The sequence below is a fragment of the Phoenix dactylifera genome, chromosome 7, assembly GCF_051530095.1.
Source record: "Phoenix dactylifera cultivar Ajwa chromosome 7, Ajwa_hap1_PhDact_Kaust_v1.1, whole genome shotgun sequence".
Lineage (NCBI taxonomy): Eukaryota > Viridiplantae > Streptophyta > Magnoliopsida > Arecales > Arecaceae > Phoenix > Phoenix dactylifera.
In genome coordinates, this window is record NC_143196.1 from 22941417 (window position 1) to 22958566 (window position 17150).

The window sequence follows — 17150 nt, forward strand, 5'->3', positions numbered from 1 at the left end:
CAGTTTTCTATGCATTTATAAGCATCGAAGAGAAGGAAAAAGCCATACGATGCTGGTGCATGTTAGCTCCTCCAGCTAAAAGATTTCTCACTTAAGCTGCAAACTGAGCAATCATTACGACAAGAACAAATATTCTAATATATGAACATAATCTCCTGAGCACTAATTTTTGTTTTGACACTGTTAAAAATATGCTTCAGTAACGAAGAGGACATTTAAGAAAAACTTTGACTCGAAGTTAGAAAAATTAGAAATGTTCTCAATTTTTAATAAGGAAAAATTCCTGCTTGAAAAAGATGATCTGTGTATAACATGTTCAACTGATCTATGAATATCATAGAAGTATCTTTGGCATATATAAAATTTTTAAACTAGAAAAATATAATCATAAAACAGAAAAACTATAGAAAAATTAGGAAAACTGTCTAAAATCTAACACTAGCATAACAAATGGATAACTAGATCTAAGAAACAAGGAAAGCAGAAAAGAAGAAAGAAATGATGAATCAGCAACAATTGTCTAATTATTAGTTGTATCTTAATTTCTAGGAAACTGAAGATTTAATAAAATTATCTATGAGCACCTGAAGTTCTGATTCTAGAGATGTAAGAATAGTTGCAGGAATGATTCCTTTAATTCCTCCTCCATCAATGCTGAGAATAGTGACTACGTTTCCATAGGTTGGGGCCTGTATCTGACTGATGGATTTTGATTTTTGCATGATTGTTGAGCTGTTGCTGATCAACAATAAGGGAACTACTTTGGGGACAAACAAAAAATTTAAGTGATCCAAGTAGCTATAAGGTAGATGTCTAAATAGACTTCGGCATACATGAGACGGTTCCTAATATTCTTCTTTGGAGTGCTAGTCCAACATCGAAGATGATATACGTACTTTGATAATTGGAAATCAGCATGTGGTCATATGACATGCCGCCGTTGAATGATTCAATATGCGAAGGTGGCTCGTCAAAGGACGTACAATGATTCATTGCATAGAATAGAACAGTTGGATTAACTCTTTTAGAGAATTGTTGGTGAGAGAAACGATATTGATTGTTAGGTGGCTATGTTGTGCTGAATTCTAAAATCTTTCAATAGTTGATCGAAACAGAATTAAGAATGTTCCAAATGAGGGCATAAATACAAATTACAATTGAAAGAAGCCCTTTTATTTGATTATATTAGGCCTTCAGAATGATAAACATCATACGAAGCATACTTTACTTTCATTTAATGACATTGCTAAGCTGAAACTTAACAACTACCTTTAATGTGGGTTTTGATCTCTACACTTTATTAATGGTAAAATTTAGTATGGAAGGTACTTGTTCACAGTCAAGTGATCTAATGTTTTCTAATTTTCTTTAAGATGGAGAATGGTAACGTACTGAAATATCTGAATACCACTACTTCTATAAATTGAGTCTACAGTTAAACCTAAAGCATGCAAAAAGTAAACCTGAAAACAGCCATAATCACTTTACCTAGCAAATTCTTGTCTTCTAAATTTTTGTTTATCTAGAATATGATTTTCTGAAAATTTATTATCATCAATAAATAAATCATATGTTGATTTTGTTACACCCCCCAGATTCGGAATATGACATGGCCGTATACGACGGTAAATTTCATAATTGGGTTTTAGTTTTCAGCCTCACGCTGTTAAACGTAATCTGCAGATTTCTTCTTTATGTATTAAAAAAAAAAATCAGAAAATTAAGATGTGAACATAATGTAGAAGGATCTTTATGCAACCATCTGTATTAGTTTTAGGATCTTTGTGCAAGTTTTCTATTACTTGCATTCATCAAGCAGTTGTCCTGATAATCTTCAAGTGCTATTTGGTTTTCTAGGTCCAGTTAGTTTTGCATGAAACAGTTAACATGTATATCTTCTGCACATGTTTGAAGCTAAGAAGACCAATAATTTCCTTCTCATATTTTGTCACGCCCCGAGCCCGAGGCGCGGCAGACGCCGCACGCCCGCACGGCGGGCCGCGTAGACGTGCAAGGCATCGGATTACATCAAAGCAAATACAGATGTTCAAAACTTTATTTAAGGATTAATAGCAGATGCTTAAAATTGACAAAATACTTAAAATCATTCAAAAGCAGTCTTACAAAATTCCAAAATAACATATGCCAACATAATTCAAATGTCCAAACTAAACTAACTAAAATGCCAATAACTGAAGAATCATCGAAATCTCTAACGCACTCCCCAATCCCGTGCGATCAAGCCTCTGGATCTGAAAAATGGAGAATACAGAATAATGAGCTACACTAGCCCAGTAAGCAACAAAATACCCCAGAGTGGGGTCAGAGCATATCAGATCAAAATACAGGATAATGTTTGAAACAAATCACAAATAATATCATTTTTGTTTTTATAAAACTCTGATATCATAATCTCAACATGATAGGCTACGGCCACGTAACCCAGCGGCATGGGTTACACAGAGTGCCAGAAACCACTATTATTAGTCACCGGTGGAAACGGTGTCCAGAAACTACTATTCTAATCACCGGTGGCGCGGTGTCGAAACCGGTTCCTCACAGAATACAAGTCGACAGGTCCAACGTATAATCCCCATTGGCGGGGCCAGAACAGAACAGAACAGATCATAGCCATGCTGAGAATATATATATATAAAAACAGATTTCATAAATTTTTCAGTCATAGTTTACGGATTTCAGAGCAAAATTTTCAAATGAAATGCCAGACCCATTTTACTAAATACAAAACATATTTCAGAATTTAATATATTTATTTGAAAATCACACTTGAAGTATTAAGTCACTTACCTCTTCTCGCTTAATTCCTACTTCAGGCAGGCGGATCAGGTTCACCTGTTAACATTTAATTAATTTCTTTGTAAATTTCAGAGCTAAGCGAAAATCCAAAAATAATACTATTGGGTTTTGGGTTCGGGTTCGGGTTCGGATTCGGCGTTGAACTGGATTTCGGGTTCGGATTTCAAATAGACCCAAATTGGGCCCATATAGGGTATGGCCCAACTGGGCCTAACTGGGCTGGACTGGGCCCAAGTTGGGCCTGAAATGGACAGGGCCCAACGGGCCCAGTTTGGCCCGTGATGGGCCTCCTTCTTCCCCCAAACTCCCCATAGACAGGGGAGATGGAAACCGAGAGAGGAAGGGGGAAAAACGGGGTGGTCGGCCTGGGTGGCCGGCCTAGGCGGCTGGGGGCCGTCGCCCGATCGATGGCCGGCCGATCATGGTGGCGGCCGACGGCCGCTGCGGCTCCCGGCGTGAAGAAAACAATCGAGAATGGTCTCGGTTCATGGGGCCAAAACAGGGAAAGAAACATCATGTTATTGGGCATGAAAACGAAGGCAAGAAGGAGGAAAGCTCACCGGCAGTCGACGGAGGTGGTGGGTCTCGGCCAAGGGAAGATCGATCCGGTGTCAGGCGGCGGCGGCGACGCTTGAACCCAAGGAGATGGGTCTCAGAACAGGGGGTGGCCGCGAGGGGGATCCGGCGGCGCTCGGTCGGGAGGGTACACCGGTCGGAGAGGAGGAGGAGGAAAGGAAGAAGAGGAGGAGGAGGAGGAGGAGGAGCTCGGGATGCCCTAGGGGAAGGAGTAGATGGGGCTTTATAGCCCCATCGTAACGGTTCTCCGCCGCGAAAATCGCGGCGGTCAAGCGAGATCCACGGCCGATTCACGGCCGTGAATCGGCCGTGGATGGACTAGGAGGGGCGCCGCGGGGATCTCGCGGCGCCCTTGCCTTGTTTACCCCTCCGGAGGAGCCGGAGAGGATCGCCCACGCGATCCTCTGTTCCGGCTCCTTCCCCAAATGAATCGGGGCTGAAGTCGGCAGAAAGTCGGCGAGGGCTGCCGACTTCAGCCCCGTGTCTCACATTCTTCCCCCCTAAAAAAAAATTTCGTCCTCGAAATTTAACATACCTTAGCTTGCAAAAAGGTCCGGATATTTTTCCTTCATCTCGTCCTCCAGCTCCCATGTGGCCTCTCGTTCTGAGTGATGGCTCCACTGGATCTTAACATAAGGAATCGTGCGCCTCCTCAACACTTGCTCTTTTCTATCAACCACACGTACAGGCTGCTCAGGATATGTCAAATCTTCTCTAAGCTGCAAGGGAGCCACTTCTACCACATGGCTCATATCTGGAATATACTTTCTTAGCATGGAAACATGAAAAACATTGTGAACTCTAGACAGTGAAGGTGGAAGTGCCAATTTGTAAGCCACTGCTCCTACTCTTTCCGGAATCTCAAAGGGGCCGACATAGCGTGGACTAAGTTTTCCGCGTATTCCAAATCGCATCACCCCTTTAGTAGGAGATACTTTCAGAAACACATGATCTCCGACCTGAAATTTCAATTCCCTTCTTCTATTATCTGCATAACTTTTCTGTCTGCTCTGAGCTATCCGGAGGCGTTCCCTGATCAGCTGGATCTTCTCTACTGTTTGTTGCACAATCTCGGGGCCCATAATTTTTCTTTCACCAACATCATCCCAACAGATAGGTGATCTACACTTTCTTCCATATAGAGCCTCATAAGGTGCCATTTGAATACTTGCCTGGTAACTGTTATTATATGCAAACTCAACCAAAGGCAAGTGACGGTCCCAAGAACCTTTCATATCCATTACACAAGCTCTTAGCATATCTTCCAAGGTCTGAATGGTTCTTTCTGATTGGCCATCAGTCTGAGGGTGGAAAGCTGTGCTGAAGCTCAGAGTGGTCCCCAAGGCTTTATGCAAACTACTCCAAAAGTGAGATACAAACCGCGAGTCCCTATCGGAAACAATGGATACGGGTACCCCATGCAACCTCACTATTTGTTCAATGTAGAGCTCTGCAAACTTTTCCAAGGTCATTCCTACTTTGAATGCCAAAAAGTGTGCCGACTTTGTCAATCTGTCCACAATCACCCATATAGCATCATAACCTTTAAGAGTGCGAGGCAACCCGGAGACGAAGTCCATAGTGATGTGTTCCCACTTCCATTCAGGAAGTGGTAGGGGCTGCAACAACCCTGCCGGTCTTTGATGCTCTGCTTTAACTTGCTGACATGTCAAACACCGAGCCACAAATTGTGCAATTTCTCTCTTCATATTATTCCACCAAAATGTACCTTTCAAATCCTTATACATCTTAGTACCCCCAGGATGCACTGTATATCCAGTATTATGAGCTTCCTTCATAATTTCATTCTTTAAATCGGAGTCATTTGGAATACACATTCTGTTCCTGTATCTCAATGATCCATCCTCATGAAGTCTGAATTCTGATTGAGAACCTGATTCAATATCACTTCTAAGCTTTTGCAACTGAGGGTCATCTGCTTGAGCAATCCTGATCCTCTCTATCAAGGTAGGTTGGACACGTAAGTTTGCCAATTGTGCATCGGAGTCATGCCAACATACCTCAATTTCTGCTCTCCTCAGATCTTCCAGAATTTTCCTCTGAGAGGTGAGTAAGGCAGCAATACTACCAGTGGATTTTCTGCTCAGTGCATCTGCTACCACATTAGCTTTTCCCGGATGGTAATGAATAGACAAATCATAATCCTTCAGTAACTCTAACCATCTTCTCTGTCTCATGTTTAGTTCCTTCTGGGTAAAAAGGTATTTCAAACTTTTGTGATCAGTGTACACCTTACAAGATTCACCATATAAATAATGTCTCCAAATTTTTAATGCAAACACAACAGCAGCAAGCTCCAGATCATGAACGGGGTAGTTCTCCTCATATGACTTTAATTGTCGGGAAGCATATGCAATAACCTTATCATTCTGCATCAGTACACAACCCAATCCTTTCTTTGAGGCATCACTGTAGATGGTATAACCTTCGCCACTAGAGGGAAGGGTAAGGATGGGAGCGGACACCAAACGTTGCTTAAGCTCCTGGAAGCTCTGTTCACATTTATCTGACCACTCAAACTTAACTCCTTTACGAGTTAGTCGAGTCAAAGATGCAGCAATAGAGGAAAAATTCTCAACAAATCGTCTATAATATCCTGCTAGGCCCAAGAAGCTGCGAATCTCAGTAACACTATTGGGTCTGCTCCAGTTGACCACTGCCTCGATCTTCTTTGGATCCACATAGATACCCTCTTTAGATATTACATGCCCTAGGAACATCACACTGTCTAGCCAGAATTCACTTTTCTTCAACTTACCATACAACTGCTCTTGTCTTAGGGTTTCCAGTACTAACCTCAAATGTTGCTCGTGCTCGGCCTGGCTCCCAGAATAGATCAAGATATCATCAATAAAGACTACTACAAATTTGTCCAGAAAGGGTCTGAACACCCTGTTCATCAGATCCATAAAAGCTGCAGGGGCATTTGTCAGTCCAAAAGGCATGACCAAAAATTCATAGTGCCCATAGCGAGTACGAAAAGCAGTTTTAGGCACATCTTCAGCCCTTATCTTTAATTGATGGTACCCAGAACGAAGATCAATTTTAGAGAATATCTGAGCACCCTTTAACTGATCAAATAAGTCATCAATTCTTGGTAGAGGATACTTGTTCTTTATTGTTGCTTTATTTATCTCTCGATAATCAATACATAATCTCATACTACCATCCTTCTTCTTTACAAATAAGACTGGAGCTCCCCAAGGTGAAATACTAGGTCTGATGAAACCCTTATCAAGAAGATCCTGCAACTGCTCCTTTAATTCTTTCATTTCAGCTGGAGCCATTCTATAGGGGGTCTTAGAGATTGGTGTGGTACCAGGAATTAAATCAATTGCAAATTCAATTTCTCTATCTGGTGGCAAGCCAGGAAGGTCTTCCGGAAAGACATCAGGGTATTCATTCACTACTCGAATATCTTCCAATCTTTGATCTGATTGTCTGGTGTCAACCACTGTGGCAATATACGCCATACTCCCCTTTCTAAGCAGCCGCTTAATTTGCATAGCGGAGACAACTCGAGGGGAGGTATAAGCACCACTCCCTACGAAGCTGAATTCGGTATCTCTGGGGATCTGAAAGTTTACCCGTTTCTCATGGCAATTAATGGTGGCAAATTGTGATGCTAACCAGTCCATACCGAGGATTATGTCAAAGTCATGCATATCTATAACTATTAAATCAGCAGGCAAGTCTCTACCTACAATCCGAATTGGACAAGTCTTGCAGACCTGATTACCAATCATCCCACTCCCTGCAGGAGTGCTAACATGCTGATCATACTCTAATTGCACACAAGGCAGATCATGTTTTTGCACAAATGTAGATGACACAAAGGAATGCGTAGCACCAGAATCAAATAGTGTATGAGCATAAACAGAAGCAACTGGCAATGTACCTGACACCACCGTGTTGGATGCCTGAGCATCCTGCTGAGTCAGTGCATAAATACGACCCTGTGTGCGCAGTCTCCCCCCTTTCTGCTGCTTAGGAGAAGAAGGCTGAGCTGACTGAGCCGGAGCAGGAGAAGCTTGCACTTGCTGGTTTCTTGAAGTTTGAGGCCTCTGAACTGATCGAAGGTCCTGTTGAGGACACTCAGCTACCTTATGACCCTGCTGGCCGCATCTAAAACAGGCACCAGATAATCGTCTACAGTGTTCAGTCTTATGCATACCACCACATGCATCACACTTCTGCTTCTCTTGCTGAATAGTCTTTCCATCAGATCCTTGCTTCCCTGATTGCCAAGATTGGTTATGTGATTTTGCAGTTTTGCTAGAATTCTGTCCACTGCGAGCATCATAATCTCTGCTTCTCTTCTTTTGTTTCTTATCTTTGGCATCATAGGTTTCTTTCCAGACAATTTCCAGATTCTTAGCCCTGTCTACCAGATCATCATAGTTTGTGGAGTTTATTGCGGCCAAACTCCGACGTAAGTGAGGCTTCAATCCTTCTTCAAATCTCCTCATCCGAGACTCTGCATCCATGACGAGGGTGGGAGCAAACCGAGATAGCCTGTCAAACTCTGCCTCATACTCATCCACAGTCATAGTTCCTTGATTCAGATTGAGAAATTCCCTCTCTAGCTCCCTCAGGCGACTGGAGGGAAAATACTTGGAGTAGAATGCTGTGCGGAATCTCTGCCAGGTAAGCGCCTCATGCTCGGGTGCCAATGTGCGCTCCACAGACATCCACCAATGATGAGCTCGGTCCTGAAGCTATAGGTGGCAAATCTGACCTTCTCTTCATCGGTGCACTCCATTGCCCTGAAGGCTTTCTCCATTTCATTTATCCAGGTTTCGGCCTCTTGAGGACTAGTGGTGCCTTTAAAAGCCGAAGGTGCCATTCTCTTGAATTCTGCTATACTCCTTCTTTGCTCAGGAGGAGCAACATCCTGCTGGACTGGTTGCTGAGGTTGTTGCCTCTGTTGTCGTACTAACCCGACGACCTCCTCGATCAGTTCGAGCACCCGAGTTTGATTTCCGGCGGCAGCTTCTGGAGTTGATTGACCCTGGGTCCCTGAGTTATGCGGTGCCTCGCCCGCTTGGTTAGTAGGGGCTCTTCCCCGAGGGCCCCTGACCATCCGATTCAGGCTACGGACACGACGAGGCGGCATTCTGATTCAGTAAAAATATATAGATATTATAAAATCATCCAAACAGAATAATACGAAATAGTTAATAAAATAAATAAACATTATCCCCTTATCTGGTTCCTACCCATCTCTCAACCTTTCTGACGGATCCTACGAATCCTAAAACTTAGGCTCAATATAATTGTTTCAGTTACAATCCCTAGTGATCTTAAACCTGGCTCTGATACCACCAAATCTGTCACGCCCCGAGCCCGAGGCGCGGCAGACGCCGCACGCCCGCACGGCGGGCCGCGTAGACGTGCAAGGCATCGGATTACATCAAAGCAAATACAGATGTTCAAGACTTTATTTAAGGATTAATAGCAGATGCTTAAAATTGACAAAATACTTAAAATCATTCAAAAGCAGTCTTACAAAATTCCAAAATAACATATGCCAACATAATTCAAATGTCCAAACTAAACTAACTAAAATGCCAATAACTGAAGAATCATCGAAATCTCTAACGCACTCCCCAATCCCGTGCGATCAAGCCTCTGGATCTGAAAAATGGAGAATACAGAATAATGAGCTACACTAGCCCAGTAAGCAACAAAATACCCCAGAGTGGGGTCAGAGCATATCAGATCAAAATACAGGATAATGTTTGAAACAAATCACAAATAATATCATTTTTGTTTTTATAAAACTCTGATATCATAATCTCAACATGATAGGCTACGACCACGTAACCCAGCGGCATGGGTTGCACAGAGTGCCAGAAACCACTATTATTAGTCACCGGTGGAAACGGTGTCCAGAAACCACTATTCTAATCACCGGTGGCGCGGTGTCGAAACCGGTTCCTCACAGAATACAAGTCGACAGGTCCAACGTATAATCCCCATTGGCGGGGCCAGAACAGAACAGAACAGATCATAGCCATGCTGAGAATATATATATATAAAAACAGATTTCATAAATTTTTCAGTCATAGTTTACGGATTTCAGAGCAAAATTTTCAAATGAAATGCCAGACCCATTTTACTAAATACAAAACATATTTCAGAATTTAATATATTTATTTGAAAATCACACTTGAAGTATTAAGTCACTTACCTCTTCTCGCTTAATTCCTACTTCAGGCAGGCGGATCAGGTTCACCTGTTAACATTTAATTAATTTCTTTGTAAATTTCAGAGCTAAGCGAAAATCCAAAAATAATACTATTGGGTTTCGGGTTCGGGTTCGGGTTCGGATTCGGCGTTGAACTGGATTTCGGGTTCGGATTTCAAATAGACCCAAATTGGGCCCATATAGGGTATGGCCCAACTGGGCCTAACTGGGCTGGACTGGGCCCAAGTTGGGCCTGAAATGGACAGGGCCCAACGGGCCCAGTTTGGCCCGTGATGGGCCTCCTTCTTCCCCCAAACTCCCCATGGACAGGGGAGATGGAAACCGAGAGAGGAAGGGGGAAAAACGGGGTGGTCGGCCTGGGTGGCCGGCCTAGGCGGCTGGGGGCCGTCGCCCGATCGATGGCCGGCCGATCATGGTGGCGGCCGACGGCCGCTGCGGCTCCCGGCGTGAAGAAAACAATCGAGAATGGTCTCGGTTCATGGGGCCAAAACAGGGAAAGAAACATCATGTTATTGGGCATGAAAACGAAGGCAAGAAGGAGGAAAGCTCACCGGCAGTCGACGGAGGTGGTGGGTCTCGGCCAAGGGAAGATCGATCCGGTGTCAGGCGGCGGCGGCGACGCTTGAACCCAAGGAGATGGGTCTCAGAACAGGGGGTGGCCGCGAGGGAGATCCGGCGGCGCTCGGTCGGGAGGGTACACCGGTCGGAGAGGAGGAGGAGGAAAGGAAGAAGAGGAGGAGGAGGAGGAGGAGGAGCTCGGGATGCCCTAGGGGAAGGAGTAGATGGGGCTTTATAGCCCCATCGTAACGGTTCTCCGCCGCGAAAATCGCGGCGGTCAAGCGAGATCCACGGCCGATTCACGGCCGTGAATCGGCCGTGGATGGACTAGGAGGGGCGCCGCGGGGATCTCGCGGCGCCCTTGCCTTGTTTACCCCTCCGGAGGAGCCGGAGAGGATCGCCCACGCGATCCTCTGTTCCGGCTCCTTCCCTAAATGAATCGGGGCTGAAGTCGGCGAGGGCTGCCGACTTCAGCCCCGTGTCTCACATATTTGGATTTGATTCTCAAGATACTTGGTTTTTTCTATCTTTTTCTTTTTTATTTTGAAGATCTCTTCGTCAAGGCATATTCTATCGATTCTTTGTTCTTCTTTTTGACAACTTCGTTAGCAATACAGAGAACCAAACCAATATCATCCAAGTGATATAGTTGTCAAACTTGCAGTTAGTTTTAAAGACGGGAGATTTGAAGATGGATTGCATTTCTTAAACTTCAAGGAGTGTTAAATTGTTTTGTATTGCAAACTCATTACATTTCAGAAAATTGAATATTTTATATACGGACACCTTTTTTAGCTAGCCTGATTATATGTCTATATTCATTTAATTGGTTAAATCAAGAGAGAGCTTTTAATTTGTATCTTCCATGGAGTTTAGGTCTTCACCTCAAACGCATATGAGTGAGAGAGAGTGAGAGTGAGTGAGAGTGAGAGAGAGAGAGAGAGAGAGAGAGAGAGTCCAGCTTCACCAAAACAATCATTAATACTTACACAGGACTTTTAGAATAGAATGAATGAATTATATTGCCTTTTTAAAATGTACTAATCTACAGAACTTTCCTTCTGGCAAATTTGCCTGCAGTGTCACAATGCTATTATTTCTTGAATTGCATGAATTAACTTCATCCACCATATATGAATTCGTATATTGCTTGCATACAGTGTACAATTGGCTTCTTCTCCCGTCAAGAAAGGAAAAATTTCATGGAGTTACACCGAGCGACGCACATTAATGTTTTCTGGGCATTTTCACATGCGGGGATCTTGACTCACGGAGTCCTCTTTCATGTGAAAGGAGTTTAGCAAACCTGCGAATATACACCAATTAAGTTCAACTAATCTTTTTGTCACAAATCTAAATTGTTAAAAGAAGGTAGCAACAAACAGAAATGATTCTCTCTACCTTCTAAGAGCATCTTTGTTTGTTCCTTCTCCATTCCCTACTGTTTCAAACACACCAGTCTCCAGGTTCACCCTTGAGACTGGTTTCTTCAACAACTGCTCACCCCTCTTAACGAGATCCTGTAAGTTGTCCTTCGTGGAGACATCAACAGAAGATACAGTCCCGTTCAAAGTATCATCCTACGTTTCCATTCAAGAGAAACCATGACATATAAGGCCTCATTTATAACAAAACAAGCCACCAGTTTTTTTTTTTTCTTTTTTTTAATGCTTTCCTGATCACATGTTCATACCTCAATCCGAAGATAATTTGATTCAGACCGGAGGGCCTGAAAGACCACTGAAATGTGTATGTCAACCATATCAGCACTTGATTGCATAAACACATCCACCAATGGCGTGGATCCGCCACTCAGCAACCACCCCAGAACTCCCCATTTGCTAGCACGTTTTGCTGTGTACCTTTCTTCAACCTTTGCTGAACCGGTTCCTAATGATATAAGTAGAAGTTTGCGATAGTCCATAGGTCTGTAGGGGAAGTAATCTGGGTTCCCTCTGTGCACCTCCTTCGTTACTTCTCGAATCGCAATCAATGCCTGAAAGTTCACAATTAGAGAGCTTAGCACCATCAATCCATAAATCATAATCAAATTTCATCATCATGGTTTGATGCGTACATACTGGATTATTAGCAGCAACTCCTCCATCAATAAGGTGGAACTCTCTCACGTTCCCTTTGGCATCCTTGGTTTCAAAGTAATGGGCTGGGAGGTACGTGGGTGCTGCAGTAGTTCCAATGCAGATGTCCGAGAGCTGTGCATTCAGAATGCTCTTACGCTTCACCTGCAAAATTTCAGCTGGATACATAAGATTAATCGATAACCAACCAAAATGATAAGAGATAGGGCTTATCTACTTTGTTATCAGTTGGCCTAGCTTTTCTCATTTTGTTCTGAACATTTTATCTGACCTACAGATGGAAAGCAAGATATGCACATTGTCAGCTACCCTTCAAGCACTTTGGAGTTTGGCAGTTATATATATACTGGTCATTATGATTGTTGATATAAAAAGAGTAACTAATATATTTTAAATAACACTGCTAAATCTGATTTGCTACGAAAAGCTAAGTATGCGACAGTTTTAGCCCATTTCAGGGTTCATGAAGTTCTCTAGAATAAAATATATAGTCAATAGTAAATCCCTATTACTTTAACCTTATATCAATTCTTCTTATAATTACAGGGCAACTGTGGCTTCTTTTTGACTTTGACTCTCTTTTGGCCTGATGATTAGAGAGTCCACATCAGGTTAAAGAATTGTTCACAAAATTTCATCTGCTTTCCGCCATGAATCCTTTCAACTATTTTTTGAAGGGAAAGAAGGTGATGGACCCCTTCAGCTACTATGTCACAGTCAGATGGTTTACACTTTTAGCTCCCAATCATATATTAGTATCTGTCGTCCTCTGTGCTGTAAGCAGAAGCATGGGAATGTAGATAGAGAAAATAAGATATACAGGATTAAAGAAGGATCGCACCTCATAGCTGGAGAAAATGGTAGGGTGGAGCCGCTTGATGTCAAAAGTTGGAATAACCACGTTAGTTAAGGTTTGGTGCAGTCGCATGCTTCCCAGATTTTCCCTGATAAGTTTATGAAGATATTTTCCATTGTACCTGGGACCCCATAGAGCTCTAACCATTCTCGTTATTGGAGCCAAAATTCCTCTAAAATAAGAAATTTATGAAGGTTTTTTTTTTGTCAGAAGTGGGATTTGAACCCGAAATTTATGAAGTATTAACTGGAAAATTCTATCAATTGCTGAAAAAAAGATTGTGCGGAAATATCCTTACTAGTTGTAATATACTTACCCATATTGTGGAAATATTTTTGGGCTTTCTGCTAGGTAGAAGGATTCTATGTCTTTTGCTGCGAAGAGTGGGCGATTATCTTCATCTGGTGCAGTTAACATTGCTGTCACAAGACCACCGGTGCTCGTTCCTGCAATCACATCAAAATAGTCGGCAATCCTTGCATCCTCGCCATCAAGTTTCTGCACAAATCAATGATAAAGGCCTCCTGAGTCATAGTTGTAAGGAAGAAACAGAAACGGTAATAACAGATGTGACCTAATTTAAATGTCTAAACAAGCTGAAACATCCAATGGAGAATCAAGGCAAGTACTTCTATTGCAGCTCGAAGTACATCATACCTGAAGTTCCGACTCTAAGAAGCTGAGGATGACAGCAGGAATAATTCCTCTAATTCCTCCTCCATCAATGCTTAGAATGGTTATCAGATTCCCATACGTTGGGGCCTGTATTAGATTGATGTTGGATTTTGATTTTTCCATCAAGACTACTTTGTAAGTATGAATTAGGATGGAAATTCTCAACACAAACAGTGTGCCTCTAAGAACTTTCAATTATGTACTGATAGAATTCTGCATATCAGAATGTGCTTTTATAGAAAAATAATTCATCAGTCATACTTCTGGAGTTCTGGTCCAAGTAAACTATCAACTACGTCCTCCATGGCCGCCTCAAGAATTTGACGACTTTTTGTATAAGCGTGTGGTCGTCGGCCGCCAATCTATCATTATGACCATACCTCATCCACTTCCAAAATTTTCTTGATTAAGGTACAGTGTAAGATGTCACGAGAGACTTGTAGGTAGGAAACATTCCATTGGAAGTTAGGTGGATTGCATGACCTCAGTTTGAATTGCTGTTAATCTATCCTTTGTTGACCAAGGGAGATCAAAGTTAGCATTCCAGAAAAATCATTTAAAGGAGGGTGATGAGATAGACGCTTAAGCGTTTGGATCTCCAGATATTCTTGTTTCACACTGGTTAGAATATTCAAATGTGGAACATCGATTTAGTGTCGGCACACAAGAACAAATTAATGCGTGTGGGCATCATATTGTAACTGATTCAACATAAATATGCATTTCGATGCTGCCCATATGCGCATAAAAGGAAAAGGAAACCCAAATTAATTGACATTGGATTATAACAACACAAGAGATATGGTCAAAAATTTTCAATTTTTTCAGGAAAAAAGACGACAGAACATTATCAGCACGAATATTTTAGTTTGGTATACCTATCAGAGAATCGGTGTAAAAATCACATTGAGTGAAAGAAAAAAGAAAAAAAAAACTGTTGAAATGATAATAATCCAGTTAAGTGACTTGTATATCACTTTCCTCAAACTCACTAAACAGTACATGACAAAGGAAAAAGGACTCAAAACAGAATGTAGCAGTTAATTTATCTTTAGAAAACCTATAGACATGTCGTTGATACACAAAGTCTCAATGGAGTGACACATGTCAGTAGAAAATGTTGTCCCTCGTATGTGCAGACCTTTTCTCTTGCTATTTTTCAACTAAATCAGCATTGTCTTTTGCTTTTTCCTTCACATGTCAGTGATTAGCTGATGAACTTCTATTCTCAAGATTTTAAATTTATATTATTATGTAGTTTGTCAGAGTAAATTTGTATAAGAAGAAAGACTTGGACCAAATTATCTTGCCGTACACCCTGAATACAACAAACTAGGTAAGAAACATCATCATGACATCAGCTACCATTTGATACTTAAACAGAACAAAAACATTTTTCTTCTCAAAAGGTTCTGCATGTTCAAAGATCCACTTGTACGTAGCATGCCCTCTGCATTCTTATCAATATATAATGTACTTATTAACTGTCTGTTAATTCAAGAGGTGGTTTTTTTTCCAGGTTATCACAGCATTCAACTTTATTTATTTATTTATTTATTTTGGCATCTTCATTGGCACCTTCAATATGTGGCCCCTCGGTATTACAGATTTACACTCTTCTGCCTTGTAATGCTTCAAGTAGTTTCCTCAGCATAGATTCCTTACTGTGGTGCATTGGTGACATTTAGACTCCATGGAGAGTCTTTGAATCTTAAACCGTGTCTTGAGATATTTAAATGAATGCAAGCATAAAATTGAATGCATCTATGAACAAACAAAGCTTATAAACTCTGAAGAAACAAATATACTTCAGTTGCAATATTCTAGAGTAATAACCAAACTCAAAGAGTCAAAAAAAATGATTAGCATATGATCAAAGATATGACGATGCATTAATGTTGTTTATTGAATATTCTCCGTTTCATTGGTGATGCCTGATAACACTGACCTATGGACATCGATTCATTCAAGTGACAGGCAAAGCTAAAATCATCTGGTCGGTATCTGCATCTATATAACTCAATTCCGATCTTTGCTGATTATTTTACAAATAAGATCATTCAACATGGGTATTTTCTTTCCTTATTAAACAAGATTGGATCTGTATTCGTTTTAATTCTACACTATCAGTATGTTACCAGAGCATGTGCTTCTCTTTCATCTTCATTCTACGATGACCATATCATCTCAACAAGGAGTCTTCCAACCTAATCTGTTGGTTAGAGAAGTAGTTAATTTTCAATGAGGAAAAGATAGAAATCTCAGCATTACCTTCCCAAAAAAGGTGATTTTGTCCAAGTTCATGAAATAGAAAATGTTCAGACTCATGTATCTAATCAAGTTCATCGAAAAGAAGATGTTAAAGTGCAATTTTCTACAACTGAAATCATTAGTGTTGAGCTAGTTTCACAGCATAATGTTATTTTGGAAGCGGGATAACCTTGTAGTTGATAATAGCCCAAGTGTGATAGCTGAAAGTGCACAATTAGGACACCAACCTAAAAGTGGAAAAGAGCGTTCTGTTGATGCGGATGCAGTAGCGTTCAGTTACAAGTAGAGATCACAAGAACACAGGCACTCGTCCAACCAAAGAGAAGGCTACTAGCAAAGTCAGAATAGGGCCCGAATGGGCTGAAGTCGGCAGTCGCAGCCGACTCCAGCCCCATCGATCCACCGCCGCCCCTTCACCTCCCTCCTCCTCCTTCACCGGTGGTGGGCGTGCCATCCCGACCGAGAACCGCCGCCCAAAACTCCCTCTTCTCGCTCTACGCCGTCCGAGTGCCCTGTTTTCTTTGATTTCCCCTCGTCGCCGGAAGCGCCGCCGCCTCCGCCGCTTGACCGCCGGACCGAGCCACCCTCGGCCGAGATCCTCCCCTCCGTCGACTCGCTGGCGAGCTCCCCTTCTCCTTGTTTTTATTTTCTTAGATAATCTATTCTGGACCAAACCGAGAATGCTCTTGGTCTTCTTCCCCCGTCGGCCATTTGCCACTTCCGCCGGCCGCCACCGCGGTCGCCGCCGCTTCCGTCGCCGGCTACACCGTGCCGGACCTTCCGGCATCACCTCTCTCTCCTCCTTCTCTTCCCCTTCTCCCTGCTTCTTAGTTCACGGGATGAAAAAACATCATTGGGCCGTCATTGGCCCATGTTCATCCAATTCGGGCCGGTTCACTGGGCCTGCTTGGCATTGCCATTGTGGGCCAAACTTGGCCCGAGTCAGCAATTTTAGGCTCTATTGGGCCGCGCATATTATGGGCCAAATTTAGGCCCAGTTCAGTCATTTTGGTCCTTGTTGGCATATCCATCGTGGGCCTAGTTCGGGCCCTGTTTATTCTGTTGG

General features: G+C 42.3%; 1 protein-coding gene across 1 annotated transcript; it reads right to left on the reverse strand.

Moving 5' to 3' along the window:
- Positions 1-11179: 11179 nt before the first annotated feature.
- On the reverse strand, positions 11180-16931 carry LOC103724291 (patatin-like protein 2). Its single transcript, XM_039121170.3, has 7 exons — positions 13796-16931; positions 13455-13636; positions 13124-13310; positions 12265-12426; positions 11877-12179; positions 11585-11763; positions 11180-11489 (listed from the first exon to the last, which is right to left on the reverse strand). Exons 1-7 carry the CDS (start codon positions 13934-13936, stop codon positions 11411-11413), a joined length of 1233 nt encoding a protein of 410 aa, XP_038977098.3. The 5' UTR covers positions 13937-16931; the 3' UTR covers positions 11180-11410.
- Between the last annotated feature and the right edge of the window lie 219 nt (positions 16932-17150).